General features: G+C 40.2%; 2 protein-coding genes across 5 annotated transcripts in view; one reads left to right on the top strand and one right to left on the bottom strand.

The window, feature by feature from the left end:
• Window positions 1-17,510, top strand: part of DNTT (DNA nucleotidylexotransferase) — a 432,122-nt gene that overhangs the window by 150,634 nt on the left and 263,978 nt on the right. For both annotated transcript variants that reach the window (XM_089690283.1, XM_089690284.1), the window contains one exon: window positions 2,822-2,954. In XM_089690283.1, coding sequence (XP_089546409.1) covers window positions 2,822-2,954 — 133 coding nt within the window. The remainder of the gene's footprint in view (window positions 1-2,821; window positions 2,955-17,510) is intronic.
• The window catches only part of LOC149451705 (uncharacterized), a 44,095-nt gene that overhangs the window by 23,818 nt on the left and 2,767 nt on the right, over window positions 1-17,510 (bottom strand). Inside the window, exon 2 of one of the 3 annotated variants that reach the window (XR_016314994.1) lies at window positions 4,469-4,518. The exons of the other annotated variants lie outside the window; for them this stretch is intronic. The gene's annotated coding sequence lies outside the window, so the exon portion shown is untranslated. The remainder of the gene's footprint in view (window positions 1-4,468; window positions 4,519-17,510) is intronic. 3 annotated transcript variants of the gene reach the window in all.

Raw genomic sequence — 17,510 nt, 5'->3', positions numbered from 1 at the left:
CACCTCCTAAGACCTCAGGGCTAACAGGATCCAACCACCACCAAAATCCCTCGCCAAGGTCACTCCTTAATATTTATTCCTTCTCCCAGTATGCACCATTGACAATAAACATACTAGTGGTTCACCAGTGAGATAAAGATTCTTAACTGTGATTAGTGCAGCCTCTTACACTATTGCCATGGACATTTCCCAATAGCAGACAGAAGCAAACAATAACCATAGCCAGAAGAGAAAGCTGAACTATCAACCTACCCCCCAAAATACTTACCTGAGCCCAATCTTGATCCAGTGATGTACATGAGAGCATAGGCTCTCTCACCTCTCTGCCTCCTCATGGGCTCAGACACAGCAGTGGGATCCAATGGCTCCTGCTGCTGTCAATCATATCCAGTGAAGAGGAAGTGGGAGGCAGGGCCAAGTCCCACTGTGTGTGTCTTATGGAGCCCACACAGGGGACCTTATAGAAAGGGGCTTACTATGGGGGCATTCAGTGGAGGGAAGGAGCTAGGAGCACCAGCAGGGGGGTAGGATTGGGGCTGCTCTGTGCAAAACCATTGAACAGAGAAGGCAAGTATGACAGGTTTGTTATTTAAAAAACAAATAAACCTTTACAATCACTTTAAGACAGTGTGGATACAGTTGTTTTACTGTATACATCTTTCGCATTATCCTCCATTAACTTTTATTCCCCAAAAGACTTAAACTGGGGAATAAAGCTCTTGTGATGCAGTGCATATATTCAGTGCTTTGCTATCAGCATGATGTTGTAGTGGAAAATGGTGTAGATAAAAAAATCTGTACGGTATACAGAACACGTCCAACAAAACTGTGAAGGCTGGAAAGGTGCACCAAAAATAGAGAACATGACGAAATGACATTAACGGGCAGAATGACAATTTGTTTAATTTATTATACGTGATATACTGCTATCAAAAACATGTTTGTGGGATCTGGATGCCATTTCTGGACTGCCACCCTAAAACCCAGCCTATGTGGCCTATGTAGATAACTGCCAGATGGTTCAGTAAGCCATCCTGGTGTCTTTGTTAGTAGCAAAGCTTGGCAAGGACATCAAGTGCCCATAGCATTGGATTCCACATTCCCTTTTCTTATTGATTTTGTCTGAATGGTACACAGAGATTTCATCTACACTGGATCCACAGAACAAGTTGAGCTTTAGGATGCAGTGACAACATGTGATACAATAAAGATACTAATTTTAATGGAAATATTCTGTTAGCGATATTGTAGTCCATTTTTCTTTTCTTATATATTGAATGTACCTCACTGGGTTTGTAAAAGAATTATGCTAGGAAAGTAGATCCTAAGTTTTCTTATTGAGGTTATTGTTTCTACTGTAACAAGAAACTTTGCAAAAATATTAGTATTTAGTGATTCTATAATTTTCTTATTTTAACCCCTTGACGCCGACGTAACACAACCTGGGCTTTTTTCCATGGGGCGTACCTGTCTTTGTGCTGTGAGCGCGCCGCTCGGCGCGCTCCGAGCACCAAGACCGCGGTGTCACTGAGAGCCCCGGGTCCCGTTCTAACGATCGGGACCCGGGACTCCCGATTCCGGGTCACGTGATCGCTGTGATAGCCTCTGATTGGCTATCACAGTGATCAATCACTGTGCAGCCCGGCCCCCTTGTTTTCTCTCTCTCTATGAATGGAGAAGAGAGATACATTGTATTTCTCGAACTCCTGACATAGAGAGATAAAAAAAAAGTTTGTAGAAAAAAAAAAAAAGATAAATAATTAAAAAATAAAAGAAAAAATAAAGAAAAATACCTAGATCAAGGTTTGATCTAGTTCAGTACCAGGGTTAGTGTTTGGGTCAAGGTCAGGGTCAAAGGTCAGATTCAAGGGCAAAGGTCAGGGTCAAAGGTCAGGATTTAAAAAAAAATGGTATCAGTGTCAGTTAGTGTCAATGTCAATGTCAGTGACAGTGTGTTTTATGTAAAAAAAAAAAAAAAAAAAAAAGACAAAAACAAAATGCGCACTGTTGTTTCTGAACTGTACTACGGGTACAAACAACAAATAACATACACATATATGGTATCGCTGCGATCGTCAAGAACTGGAGAATGTATTTTGGGTTGTTCTTTGGTGGTAGGTTATGGTCGTAACAAGAAACACACAGTTAAATTAAAAAAAATGATTTTTTTTACTATTTTGGCCCAGTTTTCCTTTAATAATAAAAAAAAATTAGGAGCTATCCATTACCATTTACCACCAAATGAAAGCCCAATTTGTCCTGAAAAAACAAGGTATAATCCACCTGGATGTACAAAGTAGTTGTGACGATATGTACGGTTTTACTAACACGTCAACGTTGCAGAATTGTGCTTAGGCATTTAGATTTGTTTTACCCTTAGGCGTGAAGGGGTTAATAATATATTCCTTTTTCTAAGGGAATGTATTACTAGGAAGGAAAAACCAGTCTTTCCAAGTCTGAATTAATGTTCCTATGTAATATAAAATTCATTGTGGGCGCAGTCATTGTGAGTATGTATCTGCAGGCTTCAGGCACAGAGCAGCGTCAAGCTCCCATTCTATGTAGCACGGTGTGAAAGAGATTTAGATAGGATATGCCAGCAACCCTGATTTTCCCCTGCTGATTACTTGGCCATGAAAGCATGAATAGAGAAAAGTAAAAAAAAGTGTTTTCTGCATTGTTTCATGTACAGTATGTATGTTTCATCTCTGTGATATTGCTTGATATGTAACAAAGTTGCATAACTTTAAGGTAGACTGGAGCTACCGTACTTCATTTTAATGTTAATATTTTAATGTTAACAAACTGTACTGACTTACAGGGCTACTTTACTATGAAGACATCTCTAGTTATATAACAAAAACGGAAGCAGATGCAGTTGAGCGCCTTATCAAGACCATTATTTGGGGATTTGTATCAGATGCCATTGTGACAGTCACCGGCGGCTTCAGAAGGTACTGTGACACTGACAGGATTTTCCTGCCCATCCATGGCAAACATCATTGTAGATTTTAACATGTTCCTCATACAGATGGACAGATGTTCCATAGCAATAGTATTAACATTTGCGCAGTGTAATTCTAGAATGCATAAAACATGTCTCTGTTTTATTCACTAGTCCTAAATACAATATTATTTTCCCTCTTTCAAATGGCATTAACTGTTAAAAACAAGGCCCCCCTGAGTGTTTACCCCCTCTGTATTAACCACTTGCCCTCGTGAGGATTTACCCCCCTTCCTGACCAGGCCATTTTTTGCGATACAGTGCTACATTACTTTAGCTGAAAATTGCACGGTTATGCAACACTGCACCCAAATGAAATTTATATAATTTTTTCCCACGAATTGAGCTTTCTTTTGGTGGTATTTGATCACCTGTGCATTTTTTTTTTTTGTGCTAGAAACAAAAAAGACCACAATTTTGAAAAAAACCCAATATTTTTGACTTTTTCTTATTAATCATGGCAAATAAAAAAAAAAAATTCAAATTTCATCATAAATTTAGGCCAAAATGTATTCTGCTACATGTTTTTGCTAAACAAAATCCCAATACGTGTAAATTAATTGGTTTACGTGAAAGTTATAGCGTCTACAAGTGGTATATATACTTGAATTTTTATTTTTTCACTAGTAATGGCGGCGATCAGTGACTTATAGCAGGATTGCTGCAGGCATTCTGACACTGGGGGGAACTGACTAACTGCCACTGACATCATCAGTGACACAAATACAGTGATCAATGCTAATAAAAAGTACTGACACTGTACTCATGACACTGGGCAGGAAGGGGTTAACATTTGGGGTGATCAAAAGGTTAACTGTGTGCTGTGTGTGTTTTACATAGTGTGCTGTGTTTGTTTTACTGTGTATACAAGCTGCTTTGTATTGCTTTGCTGTGAAGAGCAATACAGAGCAGCCTGTTTGTGCTGACGGGAGAGAACTGTGTTGTTTACATACAGACCTCTCCCCTGTCCGCTCCGCCGACGATCGAGTCCCGGACGAGAATCAGAGATTGACATGCCGAGGAGCCAATAGCGGTGTGGGTAGGAAGCGCTTGCGCCCCCTACCCAGAAATACAAAATCACGTATATATACGTGATTTTGTACATCCCTGCTGCCCTGTAGCAGTACTTCTGGAAGCGGTTACACAGACAGATTTAGATACGTTCTGGGTGATTATTATCAGTATCTTTTAAAAAGAAATATTATATATATATGTATAGTGCATTCATAAAGTATCCACACCCACTTCACTTTTTTCAATTTTGTTATGTTACAGCCTGATTTTACAGTTGTTTAAATTAGTTTTTTTCTCATTAATCTACACTCAGTACCCCATACTGATAAAGTGAAAACAGAATTTAAGAAATGTTTGCAAAGGTATAAGAAAGAAAAACTGAAATATCATATTGGCAAAAGTATTAAGACCCTGTATAACAACATTTGAAACTTAGCTCAGGTGCCTCACATTTGTCTTGATCCTTGCTGAGATGTTTATACACCTTGATTGGAGTCCACCTGTGGTAAATTAAATTGATTGAAAATGATTTGGAAAGACACACACCTCTATAAAAGGCCTCACAGTTGACAATGCATACTGTATCAGAGCAAAAGCCATGAGCTCAAAGGAATTGCCTGCAGAACTCAAAGACAGGATTATTGCAAAGCACAGATCTGGGGAAGACTACAAAATATTTCTGCTCCACTGAAGGTTCCCAAGAGCACATTGGCCTCTTCAAATAATCTTCAAATTGAAAAAATGTAGAACAAACAGGACTCTCCCAAGACCTGGTTGCCCAGCCAAACTGACCAATCAGGAAAGAAAGGCCTTAGTAAGAGAAGTGACCAAGAACCGGATGGTCACTCTGACTGCACTCCAGAGATCCTGTGTGGAGATGGGACAAAGTTCCAGAAGGACAACCATCACTGCAGTCGACTTCCGATCTGAGTTTTATGACAGAGTGGCTAGATGGAAGCCTCTCCTCAGTGCAAAACACATGAAAACCCACTTGGAGTTTGCAAAAAAAAGCACCTAAGGAGCTCTTAGACTGTAAGCAGCAAGATTCTCTGGTCTGATGAAATCAGGATTGAACTGTTTGGCCTCAATTATATGTCTGGAGGAACTGCTCATCACCTGCCCAATACCATTCTAACAGTAAAGCATGGTGATGGCAGCATCATGCTGTGGGGGTGTTTTTCAACAGCAGGGACTGGGATACTGAACAGGGTTGAAGGAAAGCTGTATGGAGCACACTACAGATATCCTCAATGAAAACTTGTTCCACAGCACTCAGGACCTCAAACTGGGCCTTCCAACATGACAACGATCCTAAGCACACAGGCAAGATAACACAAGAGTGGCTAAGGGACAACTCTGTGAATGTCCTTCAGTGGCACAGCCAGAGCCCTGACTTGGACCCTATTGAACATCTCTTGAGTGACCTGAAAATGGCCATCCACTGACAACCCCCATCCAACGTGATTGAGTTTGAGGGGATTTGCAAAGAAGAATGGCAGAAATCCTCCAATACAGGTGTGCAAAGATTGTCGCATAATACCCCCTAAAAATCTGAGGCTGTAATTGCTGCCAAAGATGATTTAACAAAGTAATGAGTAAAGGGTCTGAATACATAAGTACATGTGATATTTCTGTTTTTTCTTTTTTAATAAATTCACAGACATTTCTAAAATTCAGTTTTTTTTCACTTTGTCATTATTGGGTACTGAGTGTAGATTAATAAGAAAAACATGAATACTTTATGAATACACTGTAGATGTGGATATATATATATATATATATATATATATATATTTTTTTTTTTAAGTTATTTAAAATAATCACCCAGAAAGTCGCTAAATCAGTGTAATACAACAGGGGTGTACACTCAGAGGGAGCTTGTTTTTTAACAGTGAGCGTCCTTTGACAGGAAAAATAATATTGTATCTTTAAAATAGATATCAAATGCTTATGTGATTCAGCACTGTCTGACATAGCCCTTGCCTGCCTTGCTTCTCACACCAGGAATGCAGGGGGAATGAAATATACTGACTTAATGAATAGATAGACTGATTAGATTGGGAGTCTGGCACACCCATTTTTGTTTCCTAAGCTTTGCTATTGAACAATGAGGCTATTACAGTAGAAAAGTCTGTTAATTGCAACCAATGTACTGGAAAAAAACGTATATTTGGAAATCTAAAATATATGCACTTGTTTATGGACTGTACATAGCCGATGTATGTATCAAAAGTTACATTTATTTGGGGTTTTTGTACCAAGAATAGATTGGAAAAATAATTTAGGAGCTAGTACTGATTGTGCCAAGGTATGCATTAAATGTGTAAAGCTGCATATTTATTTTTTTTTGCATATTTGTCCAGTTCTCCATTTATATGTAATTAGGGTATTTAGAAAATTGACTAAATGAATACCCGATCTGTGATAAAAAAAACTGTGTGAAAATCATTGCGATATGCATAGAAGTTAAAAAGTTGAGGTTTAGTAAAGCGGTGCATACCTGAACTTCTAAATTTGGTCTGGTCATGGAGGTTTTGTTTACCCCTGGACATGACAGGGTTAAGACATTTTATTCAATAACAGTTAAAGCCATTGATCAATAAGTATGTGTAAGTATGTCCTGTATCAATGGTAACCTAAAACAAGTAACTTCAGCAGCTGCTGCTCAGAACTGTGGGAAATGTTTCAATTCATGTATGATTTTGGGATATCTTGCTTGATAGTTTTATTTCAGTTCATACTACAGCATTTCAATGGGATTGAAGTCAACACTCTGATATGGTTATTCTGAGACACAATTATTTTTGATTTGTTACTTTGATTTACTTTTGGGTTTTGGATCCTGTCATGTTCCAAAACCCAAGAGTAGGATTTTTTAATTTTTAGGTCAAAAGTGATCTCCTGAAGAATTGTAACTTGCAATTGACCTGTCCTTTAGTTATTGCAAGCTGTTCAGGCATTAAAGTAGCCCACCATACAAGTGTGTGTGCTGCTTTTTTTCTTCTGATTGCTAACTTGAACCTGTATTTTTCTGGACAAACACAGGACTATTTAAAGTGGTAATAAACCCAAAATAAACCATTTGTTGTATTGCAGCTTTGTACCATTTCTTAGATGTGATGGCTGCATTCATTTTTAGGTCTTCTTTCTTGTCTTTTTGCCTGGTGATCCCACCAATAAGTTTGTTGTTTTTCAAAAGAATAAGCTCTTCAGCAGAAAGTATCAGTTACAGAGATGAGACAAACCATTTAACATGGGCAGGGATGCTTACAATGATTAGCTGTTAGTTATTCATGTAAAACCTTTATCCTAAAAGGAAAGAAAAAAACTGTTTGTTGTGACTGCTTATAAAGCTTATAAATTGACACCAAAATGCAAAAAAAAAAAAATCCCAATAAGTGTATAATAATTGGCTTGTGTGAAAGTTATAGTGTCTACAAACTGTGATATATATATATATATATATATATATATATATAGATATATATATAGATAGATAGATAGATAGATAGATAGATAGATAGATACAGTATATACACACACACACTATATTGCCAAAGGTATTGGGACGCCTGCCTTTACATGCCCATGAACTTTAATGGCATCCCAGTCTTAGACCGTGGAGTTCAATATTGAGTTGGCCCACCTTTTGCAGCAATAGCAGCTTCAACTCTTCTGGAAAGGCTGTTCACAAGGTTTAGGAGTGTGTCTATGGGAACCATTCTTCCAGAAGTGCATTTGTGAGGTCAGGCACTGATGTTGGACGAGAAGGCCTGGCTGGCAGTCTCTGCTCTAATTAATCCCAAAGGTGTTCTATCGGGTTGAGGTCAGGACTCTGGGAAGGCCAGTCAAGTTCCTCCACCCCAAACTCGCTCATCCATGTCTTTATGGACCTTGCTTTGTGCACTAGTGCGTAGTTATATTGAATCAGGGAGGGGCCATCCCCAAACTGTTCCTACAAAGTTAGAAGCATGAAATTGTCCAAAATGTCTTGGTATGCCGACGGCTTAAGAGTTCCCTTCACTAGAACTAAGGGGCCAAGCCCAACCCCTGAAAGACAAATTCATACCATAATCCCCCTCCACCAAATTTTACACTTGGCACAATGCAGTCAGGCAAGTACCATTCTCCTGGCAACCTCCAAACCCAGACACGTCCATCGGATTGCCAGACAGAGAAGCGTGATTTGTCACTCCTGATAACATGTCTTCAATGCTCTAGAGTCCAGTGGTGGCGTGCTTTACACCACTGCATCCAACACTTTACATTGCATTTGGTGGTGTAAGGCTTGGATGCAGCTGCTCTGCCATGGAAACTCATTCCATTTTCTCTACACACTGTTGTTGTACTAATCTGAAAGCCACATGAAATTTGGAGGTCTTTAGCTATTGACTCTGCAGACAGTTGGGGGTTTATTTACTAAAGCTGGAGAGTGCAAAATCAGACTCACTTCTGCATAGAAACCAATCAGCTTCCAGGTTTCATTGCCAAAGCTTCATTGAACAAGCTGAGTTTAGAAGCTGATTGATTTCTATGCAGAAGGGAGTCTGATTTTGGACTCTCCAGCTTTAGTAAATAAACCCCTTGGTGTCTTCTGTGCACTGTGTGCTTCAGCATGCGCAGACCCCGATCTGTCATTTTACGAGGCCTACCACTTCATGGCTGAGTTTCTGTTGTTCTCAGTTGCTTCTAATTTGTTATAATACCACTAACAGTTGACCGTGGAATATTTAGTAGCAAGGAAATTTCACGGATGGACTTATTGCACAGGTTTTTCTTTTTCTTTTTAACTGACAGTCACATTTCTTGAGTCCCTTAAATGCCAGAACAGTACAAATACCCCCCAAATGACTTTTTAGAAAGTAGACAGTCTGAGGCATTTGGTAAGAAGCACGGCAAGTATTTTTACGTTGTATTTTTTGTCACAATTTTTTGGAAAATAAAGAAATTAAATAAACTTTTTTTTTCACTATTTTTTTCTAACATACTGTCACCAGTGTAGTACGCGTCATTATGACTTTTGTGTCGGTGATCAGGGATACTGATGCTGACAGTATGTAAAAATAAATAAATATTTTAATTCACTTTTTTAAAACATTTTTAAAACTTTTTTTTTGCATCCTGTCATCAGAGTAGCTTAGTGTCACCATAGTGACATGGGGGGTGATGTTCAAGAATTTTTCTTTACACTGTTATTGCTTATACAGTGAAGATCACTGTATAAGCAATATATGAATGAATGGGTTTCCCATTAATGGACAGCTTGCTTTTGATTGTGATCTGTAATTGGCTAAGCTAATGGTACAAGTAGCCAGGTGCCATGTACCTGAACAGGTGTAGGCTCAATCACGTGTATATGTATATATATATATATATATATATATATATATATACCATATTTTTCGCTCCATAAGACGCACTTTTTCCCCCCAAAAAAGGGGGGAAAATGTCAGTGTGTCTTATGGAGCGAATATGGAGCGGCCGGTCCGCTATTTCCGCCACCGACACCATGTCAGAATACCGGGCCGGCCGCTCAGCTCTTCTCTGCAGCAGGACCTTACCTGTTCCTCCGTCCAGAGCTGCGCAGTCTTCCCACGCTGGCATCTTTAGTGTGGAAACCTGGCTGTGACAGCTGGGAGCCCACCGTGCATGCGCGAGAAGCCTCTGGTCATCTCCTGTACTGTGTCCGCAGTCTCTGGTCATCTCCTGTACTGTGTCTGCAGTCTCTGGTCATCCCCTGTACTACGTCTGCAGTCTCTGGTCATCTGCTGTACTATGTCCGCAGTCTCTGGTCATCTCCTGTACTATGTCCGCAGTCTCTGGTTATCTCCTGTACTATGTCCGCAGTCTCTGGTCATCTCCTGTACTGTGTCCACAGTCTCTGGTTATCTCCTATACTATGTCCGCAGTCTCTGGTCATCTCCTGTACTATGTCCACAGTCTCTGGTTATCTCCTATACTATGTCCGCAGTCTCTGGTCATCTCCTGTACTATGTCCGCAGTCTCTGGTCATCCCCTGTACTGTCCGCAGTCTCTGGTCATCTCCTGTACTGTGTCCACAATTTCTGGTAACCTCCTGTACTATGTCTGCAGTCCACTGGTTCAGAATATTGTTTTTCTTGTTTTTCTCCTCTAAAACCTAGGTGCGTCTTATGGTCAGGTGCGTCTTATGGAGCAAAAAATATGGTATATATACAGTATATATATACAGTATATATGCGTGCCGCCCTGCTGCAGTGAATCTATTGTTCAGGAGCGGCAAGAGGTTAAACAGCATGTACTTATGTTCCTGCATCCTCGATCTTCTACAAGGCAGCCCAGGAAGTACCTGAAATGTCTGATGTGAGGGCTCATGTGACACTTCCCTTTCCTCTACACAATGCAGAGCTTGGTGTCTATGTGCAAAGTTTGAGTGTTGTCATGTGGGATTTTGGCTGGTGTATTTAACAGTTCGAGTTTTGGCTTTCTTTGCAATATACAGTTGTGACCAAAATTATTCAACCCCCAATGCTGTAAAGGGGTTTAGGGACTATAGTGTACATTTGGAATTGTATTCAGAATCAAATCCTACAAGGACGTTGTAACTACCCAAATGCAACTAAAATGACATCAATTGTTTATGTAATACAGTAGTAAATGGTTCTTATGTGGTTTCTTCATTGCCACAATTATTCAACCCCTTAAAGACTACCACTCTGAAGAACAGAGGTTCATACAGGTGCTTTCCATCAGGTATTGAAAACACCTGTGGATGTCACCGAGCAGCAATCAAGCATAATAAGCACCAATTAGGCAGCTTTAAAATGACTGTGATACTCAGCTCCTTCTAGACATTTACTGGTGTGGTTACAAACATGGTGAAGGCAAGAGAATGGTCCAGGAAGACAAGAGAAGAGGTGATTTCTCTTCACAGGAAGGGCAATGGCTATAAGAAGATTGCAAAGATGTTAAACATACCAAGAGACACCTTAGGAAGCATCATTCGCAAATTCAAGGCAAAGGGCACTGTTGAAACGCTACCTGGTCGTGGCAGAAAGAAGATGCTGACTTCGACTGCTGTGCGCTACCTGAAGCGTAGAGTGGAGAGAAGTCCCCGTGTGACTGCTGAGGAACTGAGAAAAGATTTGTCAGATGTGGGTACAGAAGTTTCAGCCCAGACAATAAGACGCACACTGCGTAATGAAGGCCTCCGTGCCAGAACTCCCAGGCGTACCCCCTTGCTGTCTCCAAAGAATAAGAAGAGTCGACTGCAGTATGCCAAAAGCCATGTGGACAAACCACAAAAGTTGTGGGATAGTGTTCTGTGGACTGATGAAACAAAATTAGAACTGTTTGGGCCCATGGATCAACGCTATGTTTGGAGGAGGAAGAACAAGGCCTATGATGAAAAGAACACCTTGCCTACTGTGAAGCATGGTGGAGGGTCAATCATGCTTTGGGGCTGTTTTGCTTCTGCAGGTACAGGGAAGCTTCAGCGTGTGCAAGGTACCATGAATTCTCTTCAGTACCAGGAGATATTGGATGGAAACGTGATGCAGTCCGTCACACACCTGAGGCTTGGGAGACGTTGGACCTTTCAACAGGACAATGATCCCAAGCATACCTCCAAGTCCACTAGAGCATGGTTGCAGAGGAAAGGCTGGAACATTTTGGAGTGGCCATCGCAGTCACCAGACTTAAATCCGATTGAGAACCTCTGGTGGGACTTAAAGAAAGCAGTTGCAGTGCGCAAGCCTAAGAATGTGACTGAACTGGAGGCCTTTGCCCATGAAGAATGGGCGAAGATACCCGTAGATCGCTGCAAGACACTTGTGTCAAGCTATGCTTCACGTTTAAAAGCTGTTATAACTGTAAAAGGATGCTGTACTAAGTACTAAGATTGAATGTCACTTGGGGGTTGAATAAAACTGATAATGCTGTGAGCACAGAAAAGACATTTGTGGTTATTTCATTATAACTGTTATGTTATATTTGTCTGACCTACAAGTGCCTCTTTAATGTAAATGTAAGCAAGATGACTGAATGATCAAAAGCAATGTCAAACTGGCCAAAACACTCAATTTCAGTGGGGGTTGAATAATTTTGGTCACAACTGTATAAGACTCTGGTCTGATGTCAGAGCACGGTGCTGGGAGAAGCAGATATGGGCAAAGAACAAGCTCACTTTAAGAAGGCAATGTTTCAAAAATGTTCATTTTTGGCAGTGAAAGAGTTAAAGAGCTGTACAGTATATTATAAATAGTTGTGCCCATTGGGTCAATCATAATGTGTATTAAACTTGTTGATGTGTGCTAGCATAATGCATTGTTTTGAAATGGTAAATATTTATAAAACATGTAAAAATAATGATCTGCGATTACCATTCTTCAATAACAATAACACTCATTTATTTATTAGAAGAGAGACTGTGCCTCTCCCTGCCAACAGATGTGCCTACATTATTTAACAGCTCATCAGCCCCGTTATCTTGTTCAGGAAGATCTCAAGAAGGCATTGTTTGCTCTGGATATTTATTTATTACCCGCAGCTGACAAACACTTTAATACACTTATACCTCGGTTTGATTCTTAGGTGAACATAATAAGTAATTTGTTCTATATTGTTATGAAAATTATAGTTATATGATGATTGTGTAATATGTCAACTGATATCATTTATAGGGGGCCACTGTGTCTTTTTAGAGTATCACATTTAAAGGCCAAGTTCACCTTTTAAAAAATAATACATGCACATTTTTTTTCAGGTAAAGAAAAAAAGAATGTGCGTTTAGTATTTTTTTTGCTTAGGAGACTGATCAGCAGATTGCGGGTGCAATGCTAGGCTCCAGCATACTCTCAGTAGTTCTGTCTGCCCGTACCTCCAATACAGGCAGGGAAGATCAATAAACTATGAGAGAGCTCACCTGCACCCTCATAGGTAACTGTAATGGACAATGGTACTTGTAGTTCAATTCATTCTCTGAACTCTGTGTATGAATGGTGCGGTTGTGTAGGCGGAGCTCCGCATGGCCATGCTGTTTTGAAACTGTGATAGTGGGTGCGGGGAGAAGGTCCTTCTCCCGCTGTCACAAAAACGGTGGAAATTTAGTTGGTGAGATGGTTTATGCTAAACATATTACATGTTATACCCTACACTCTGTAACATGCTCAGAAAGCTAAACTTATCCTTTAACTGAAGCGTGTAAAAAGTATCTAAAAACAATTTTTTGATGAGAACCCCCTAGTGGCTGTCTTAAATGGCTGCTACATCTGCAGTGTATAACTTACAGGATATCCCTGCTGAGGGTATGTTATTGAGATTGTGTGCAAACTATTTTTGGATATTAGATAACAGTCACCCATTCTCACCATTTTCAGAGAGATAGGGCTGTACTTTCATGTTTGTGGGAGACCCTGACTCCAATGGCCTAACTATAGACATAAGACGACAGTCACAATCTAGCCAGAAACCCTTAGTTACAACTCTGGGTATAGGATTATAATTTTTTTTTTTTTAATGGTTGAACTGGATGGACGTTTGTCTTATTTCAGCCAGACTAACTATGTAACTATGTAACATAGATTCCACCAGACAGGGTGGCAATTTCATATCTATGGAAGGACCCTGACCACACTGGCCACCCTCTGTCTGAGAGAATAATTGACTGGGCATGTTAGAAAACTAGTCCTAATGGCTACCACTTTCTCCTTAGATACTGTATGTGATACTGGCCTTATGCATACATAAGAACATAAATGCAAACTACTGTGAAAACCCCATGTCACAGTGTCTACAAAAGCTGCCAACGCAATGTGACTAATAGAGATGAGCGAAGTATTGAAAAATTCGATTCGGCTGATTCGGCGAATTCCAGTATGAAATTCGATTCGATGCGAATTTCTTCGCTACGAAGATGGCTTATAAAAAGGGTTTCTAGGCTTCAGAGAGCCTTTAAATTAGTGCAGAACACTGTACCTTTAATTTAAATGCCCTTGGAGATCAGGAAGGAGAAAGAGAAGGAGAAGGAGAAGGAGAAGGATGAGAAGAAGGAGAAGGAGAAGGATGAGAAGAAGGAGAAGGAGAAGGATGAGAAGAAGGAGAAGGAGAAGGATGAGAAGATGGAGAAGGAGAAGGATGAGAAGAAGGAGAAGGAGAAGGATGAGAAGAAGGAGAAGGAGAAGGATGAGAAGAAGGAGAAGGAGAAGGATGAGAAGAAGGAGAAGGAGAAGGATGAGGAGAAGGAGAAGGATGAGAAGAAGGAGAAGGATGAGAAGAAGGAGAAGGAGAAGGATGAGAAGAAGGAGAAGGATGAGAAGAAGGAGAAGGATGAGAAGAAGGAGAAGGAGAAGGATGAGAAGAAGGAGAAGGAGAAGGATGAGGAGAAGGAGAAGGATGAGCAGAAGGAGAAGGATGAGAAGAAGGAGAAGGATGAGAAGATGGAGAAGGAGAAGGATGAGAAGAAGGAGAAGGATGAGGAGAAGGAGAAGGATGAGAAGAAGGAGAAGGATGAGAAGAATGAGAAGGAGAAGGATGAGAAGAAGGAGAAGGATGAGAAGAAGGAGAAGGAGAAGGATGAGAAGAAGGAGAAGGATGAGAAGAAGGAGAAGGATGAGAAGAAGGAGAAGGATGAGAAGAAGGAGAAGGAGAAGCAGAAGGAGAAGGATGAGAAGAAGGAGAAGGAGAAGGATGAGAAGATGGAGAAGGAGAAGGATGAGAAGAAGGAGAAGGAGAAGGATGAGAAGAAGGAGAAGGATGAGAAGAAGGAGAAGGATGAGGAGAAGGAGAAGGATGAGAAGAAGGAGAAGGATGAGAAGAAGGAGAAGGAGAAGGATGAGAAGAAGGAGGATGAGAAGAAGGAGAAGGATGAGAAGAAAGAGAAGGAGAAGGATGAGAAGAAGGAGAAGGATGAGAAGAAGGAGAAGGAAGAGAAGAAGGAGAAGGATGAGAAGAAGGAGAAGGAGAAGCAGAAGGAGAAGGATGAGAAGAAGGAAAAGGAGAAGGATGAGAAGATGGAGAAGGATGAGAAGAAGGAGAAGGAGAAGGATGAGAAGAAGGAGAAGGATGAGAAGAAGGATGAGAAGAAGGATGAGAAGAAGGATGAGAAGAAGGAGAAGGATGAGAAGAAGGAGAAGGATGAGAAGAAGGACAGTTCTGTGACAGTTTCTGTCTATTTCTGACAGTTCTGGGACATTCACTCCATACAGCGGTTTCAACCGCTGTATGGAGGGAATGTCATAGAACTGTCAGAAATAGACTATTTCTAACAGTTCTGGGACATTCCTTCCATACAGCGGTTGAAACATTGTATCTATTTGTTTCCATAAATGGATTCATTTATGGAAACAAATAGATACAATGTTTCAACCGCTGTATGGAAGGAATGTCCCAGAACTGTCATAAATAGTCTATTTCTGACAGTTCTATGACATTCCCTCCATACAGCGGTTTCAACCGCTGTATGGAGTGAATGTCCCATAACTGTCAGAAATAGACTATTTCTGACAGTTCTGGGACATTCACTCCATACAGCGGTTGAAACCGCTGTATGGAGGGAATGTCATAGAACTGTCAGAAATAGACTATTTCTAACAGTTCTGGGACATTCCTTCCATACAGCGGTTGAAACATTGTATCTATTTGTTTCCATAAATGGATCCATTTATGGAAACAAATAGATACAATGTTTCAACCGCTGTATGAAAGGAATGTCCCAGAACTGTCATAAATAGTCTATTTCTGACAGTTCTGGGACATTCCCTCCATACAGCGGTTGAAACCGCTGTATGGAGTGAATGTCCCAGAACTGTCAGAAATAGACTATTTATGACAGTTCTGGGACATTCCTTTCATACAGCGGTTGAAACATTGTATCTATTTGTTTCCATAAATGGATCCATTTATGGAAACAAATAGATACAATGTTTCAACCGCTGTATGGAAGGACAGTCCCAGAACTGTCATTAATAGTCTATTTCTGACAGTTCTATGACATTCCCTCCATACAGCGGTTGAAACCGCTGTATGGAGTGAATGTCCCAGAACTGTCAGAAATAGTCTATTTCTGACAGTTATGGGACATTCCTACCATACAGCGGTTGAAACATTGTATCTATTTGTTTCCATAAATGGATCCATTTATGGAAACAAATAGATACAATGTTTCAACCGCTGTATGGAAGGAATGTCACAGAACTGTTAGAAATAGTCTATTTCTGACAGTTCTATGACATTCCCTCCATACAGCGGTTGAAACCGCTGTATGGAGTGAATGTCCCAGAACTGTCAGAAATAGTCTATTTCTGACAGTTATGGGACATTCACTCCATACAGCGGTTGAAACATTGTATCTATTTTTTTCCATAAATGACATTCTGCAAATACACTTAGAGGAGCGCTGCAGATACACTTTTTGCCGGCTTGGAATTAATCTTATTTTCATCCTACTTCTTCTTCTTCTTCTTCTTCTTCTTCATCCTCATCCTTATAAGAAGAAGAAGAGGATGAGGATGAAGAAGAAGAAGAAGAAGTAGGCAAAAAGTGTATCTGCAGCGCTCCTCTAAGTGTATCTGCAGAATGTCATTTATGGAAAAAAATAGATACAATGTTTCAACCGCTGTATGGAGTGAATGTCCCATAACTGTCAGAAATAGACTATTTCTGACAGTTCTGGGACATTCACTCCATACAGCGGTTTCAACCGCTGTATGGAGGGAATGTCATAGAACTGTCAGAAATAGACTATTTCTAACAGTTCTGGGACATTCCTTCCATACAGCGGTTGAAACATTGTATCTATTTGTTTCCATAAATGGATCCATTTATGGAAACAAATAGATACAATGTTTCAACCGCTGTATGGAAGGACAGTCCCAGAACTGTCATTAATAGTCTATTTCTGACAGTTCTATGACATTCCCTCCATACAGCGGTTGAAACCGCTGTATGGAGTGAATGTCCCAGAACTGTCATAAATAGTCTATTTCTGACAGTTCTGGGACATTCACTCCATACAGCGGTTGAAACATTGTATCTATTTTTTTCCATAAATGACATTCTGCATATACACTTAGAGGAGCGCTGCAGATACACTTTTTGCCGGCTTGGAATTATTCTTATTTTCATCCTACTTCTTCTTCTTCATCCTCATCCTTATAAGAAGAAGAAGAGGATGAGGATGAAGAAGAAGTAGGCAAAAAGTGTATCTGCAGCGCTCCTCTAAGTGTATCTGCAGAATGTCATTTATGGAAACAAATAGATACAATGTTTCAACCGCTGTATGGAAGGACAGTCCCAGAACTGTCATTAATAGTCTATTTCTGACAGTTCTATGACATTCCCTCCATACAGCGGTTGAAACCGCTGTATGGAGTGAATGTCCCAGAACTGTCATAAATAGTCTATTTCTGACAGTTCTGGGACATTCACTCCATACAGCGGTTGAAACATTGTATCTATTCTTTTCCATAAATGACATTCTGCAGATACACTTAGAGGAGCGCTGCAGATACACTTT

This window comes from Staurois parvus, unplaced genomic scaffold, assembly GCF_062004578.1.
Source record: "Staurois parvus isolate SC_StPar_1 unplaced genomic scaffold, SC_StPar_1.0 ptg000525l, whole genome shotgun sequence".
Lineage (NCBI taxonomy): Eukaryota > Metazoa > Chordata > Amphibia > Anura > Ranidae > Staurois > Staurois parvus.
Note: the sequence above shows the minus strand (reverse complement) of the source record. Positions and strands in the feature narration are given on the sequence as shown.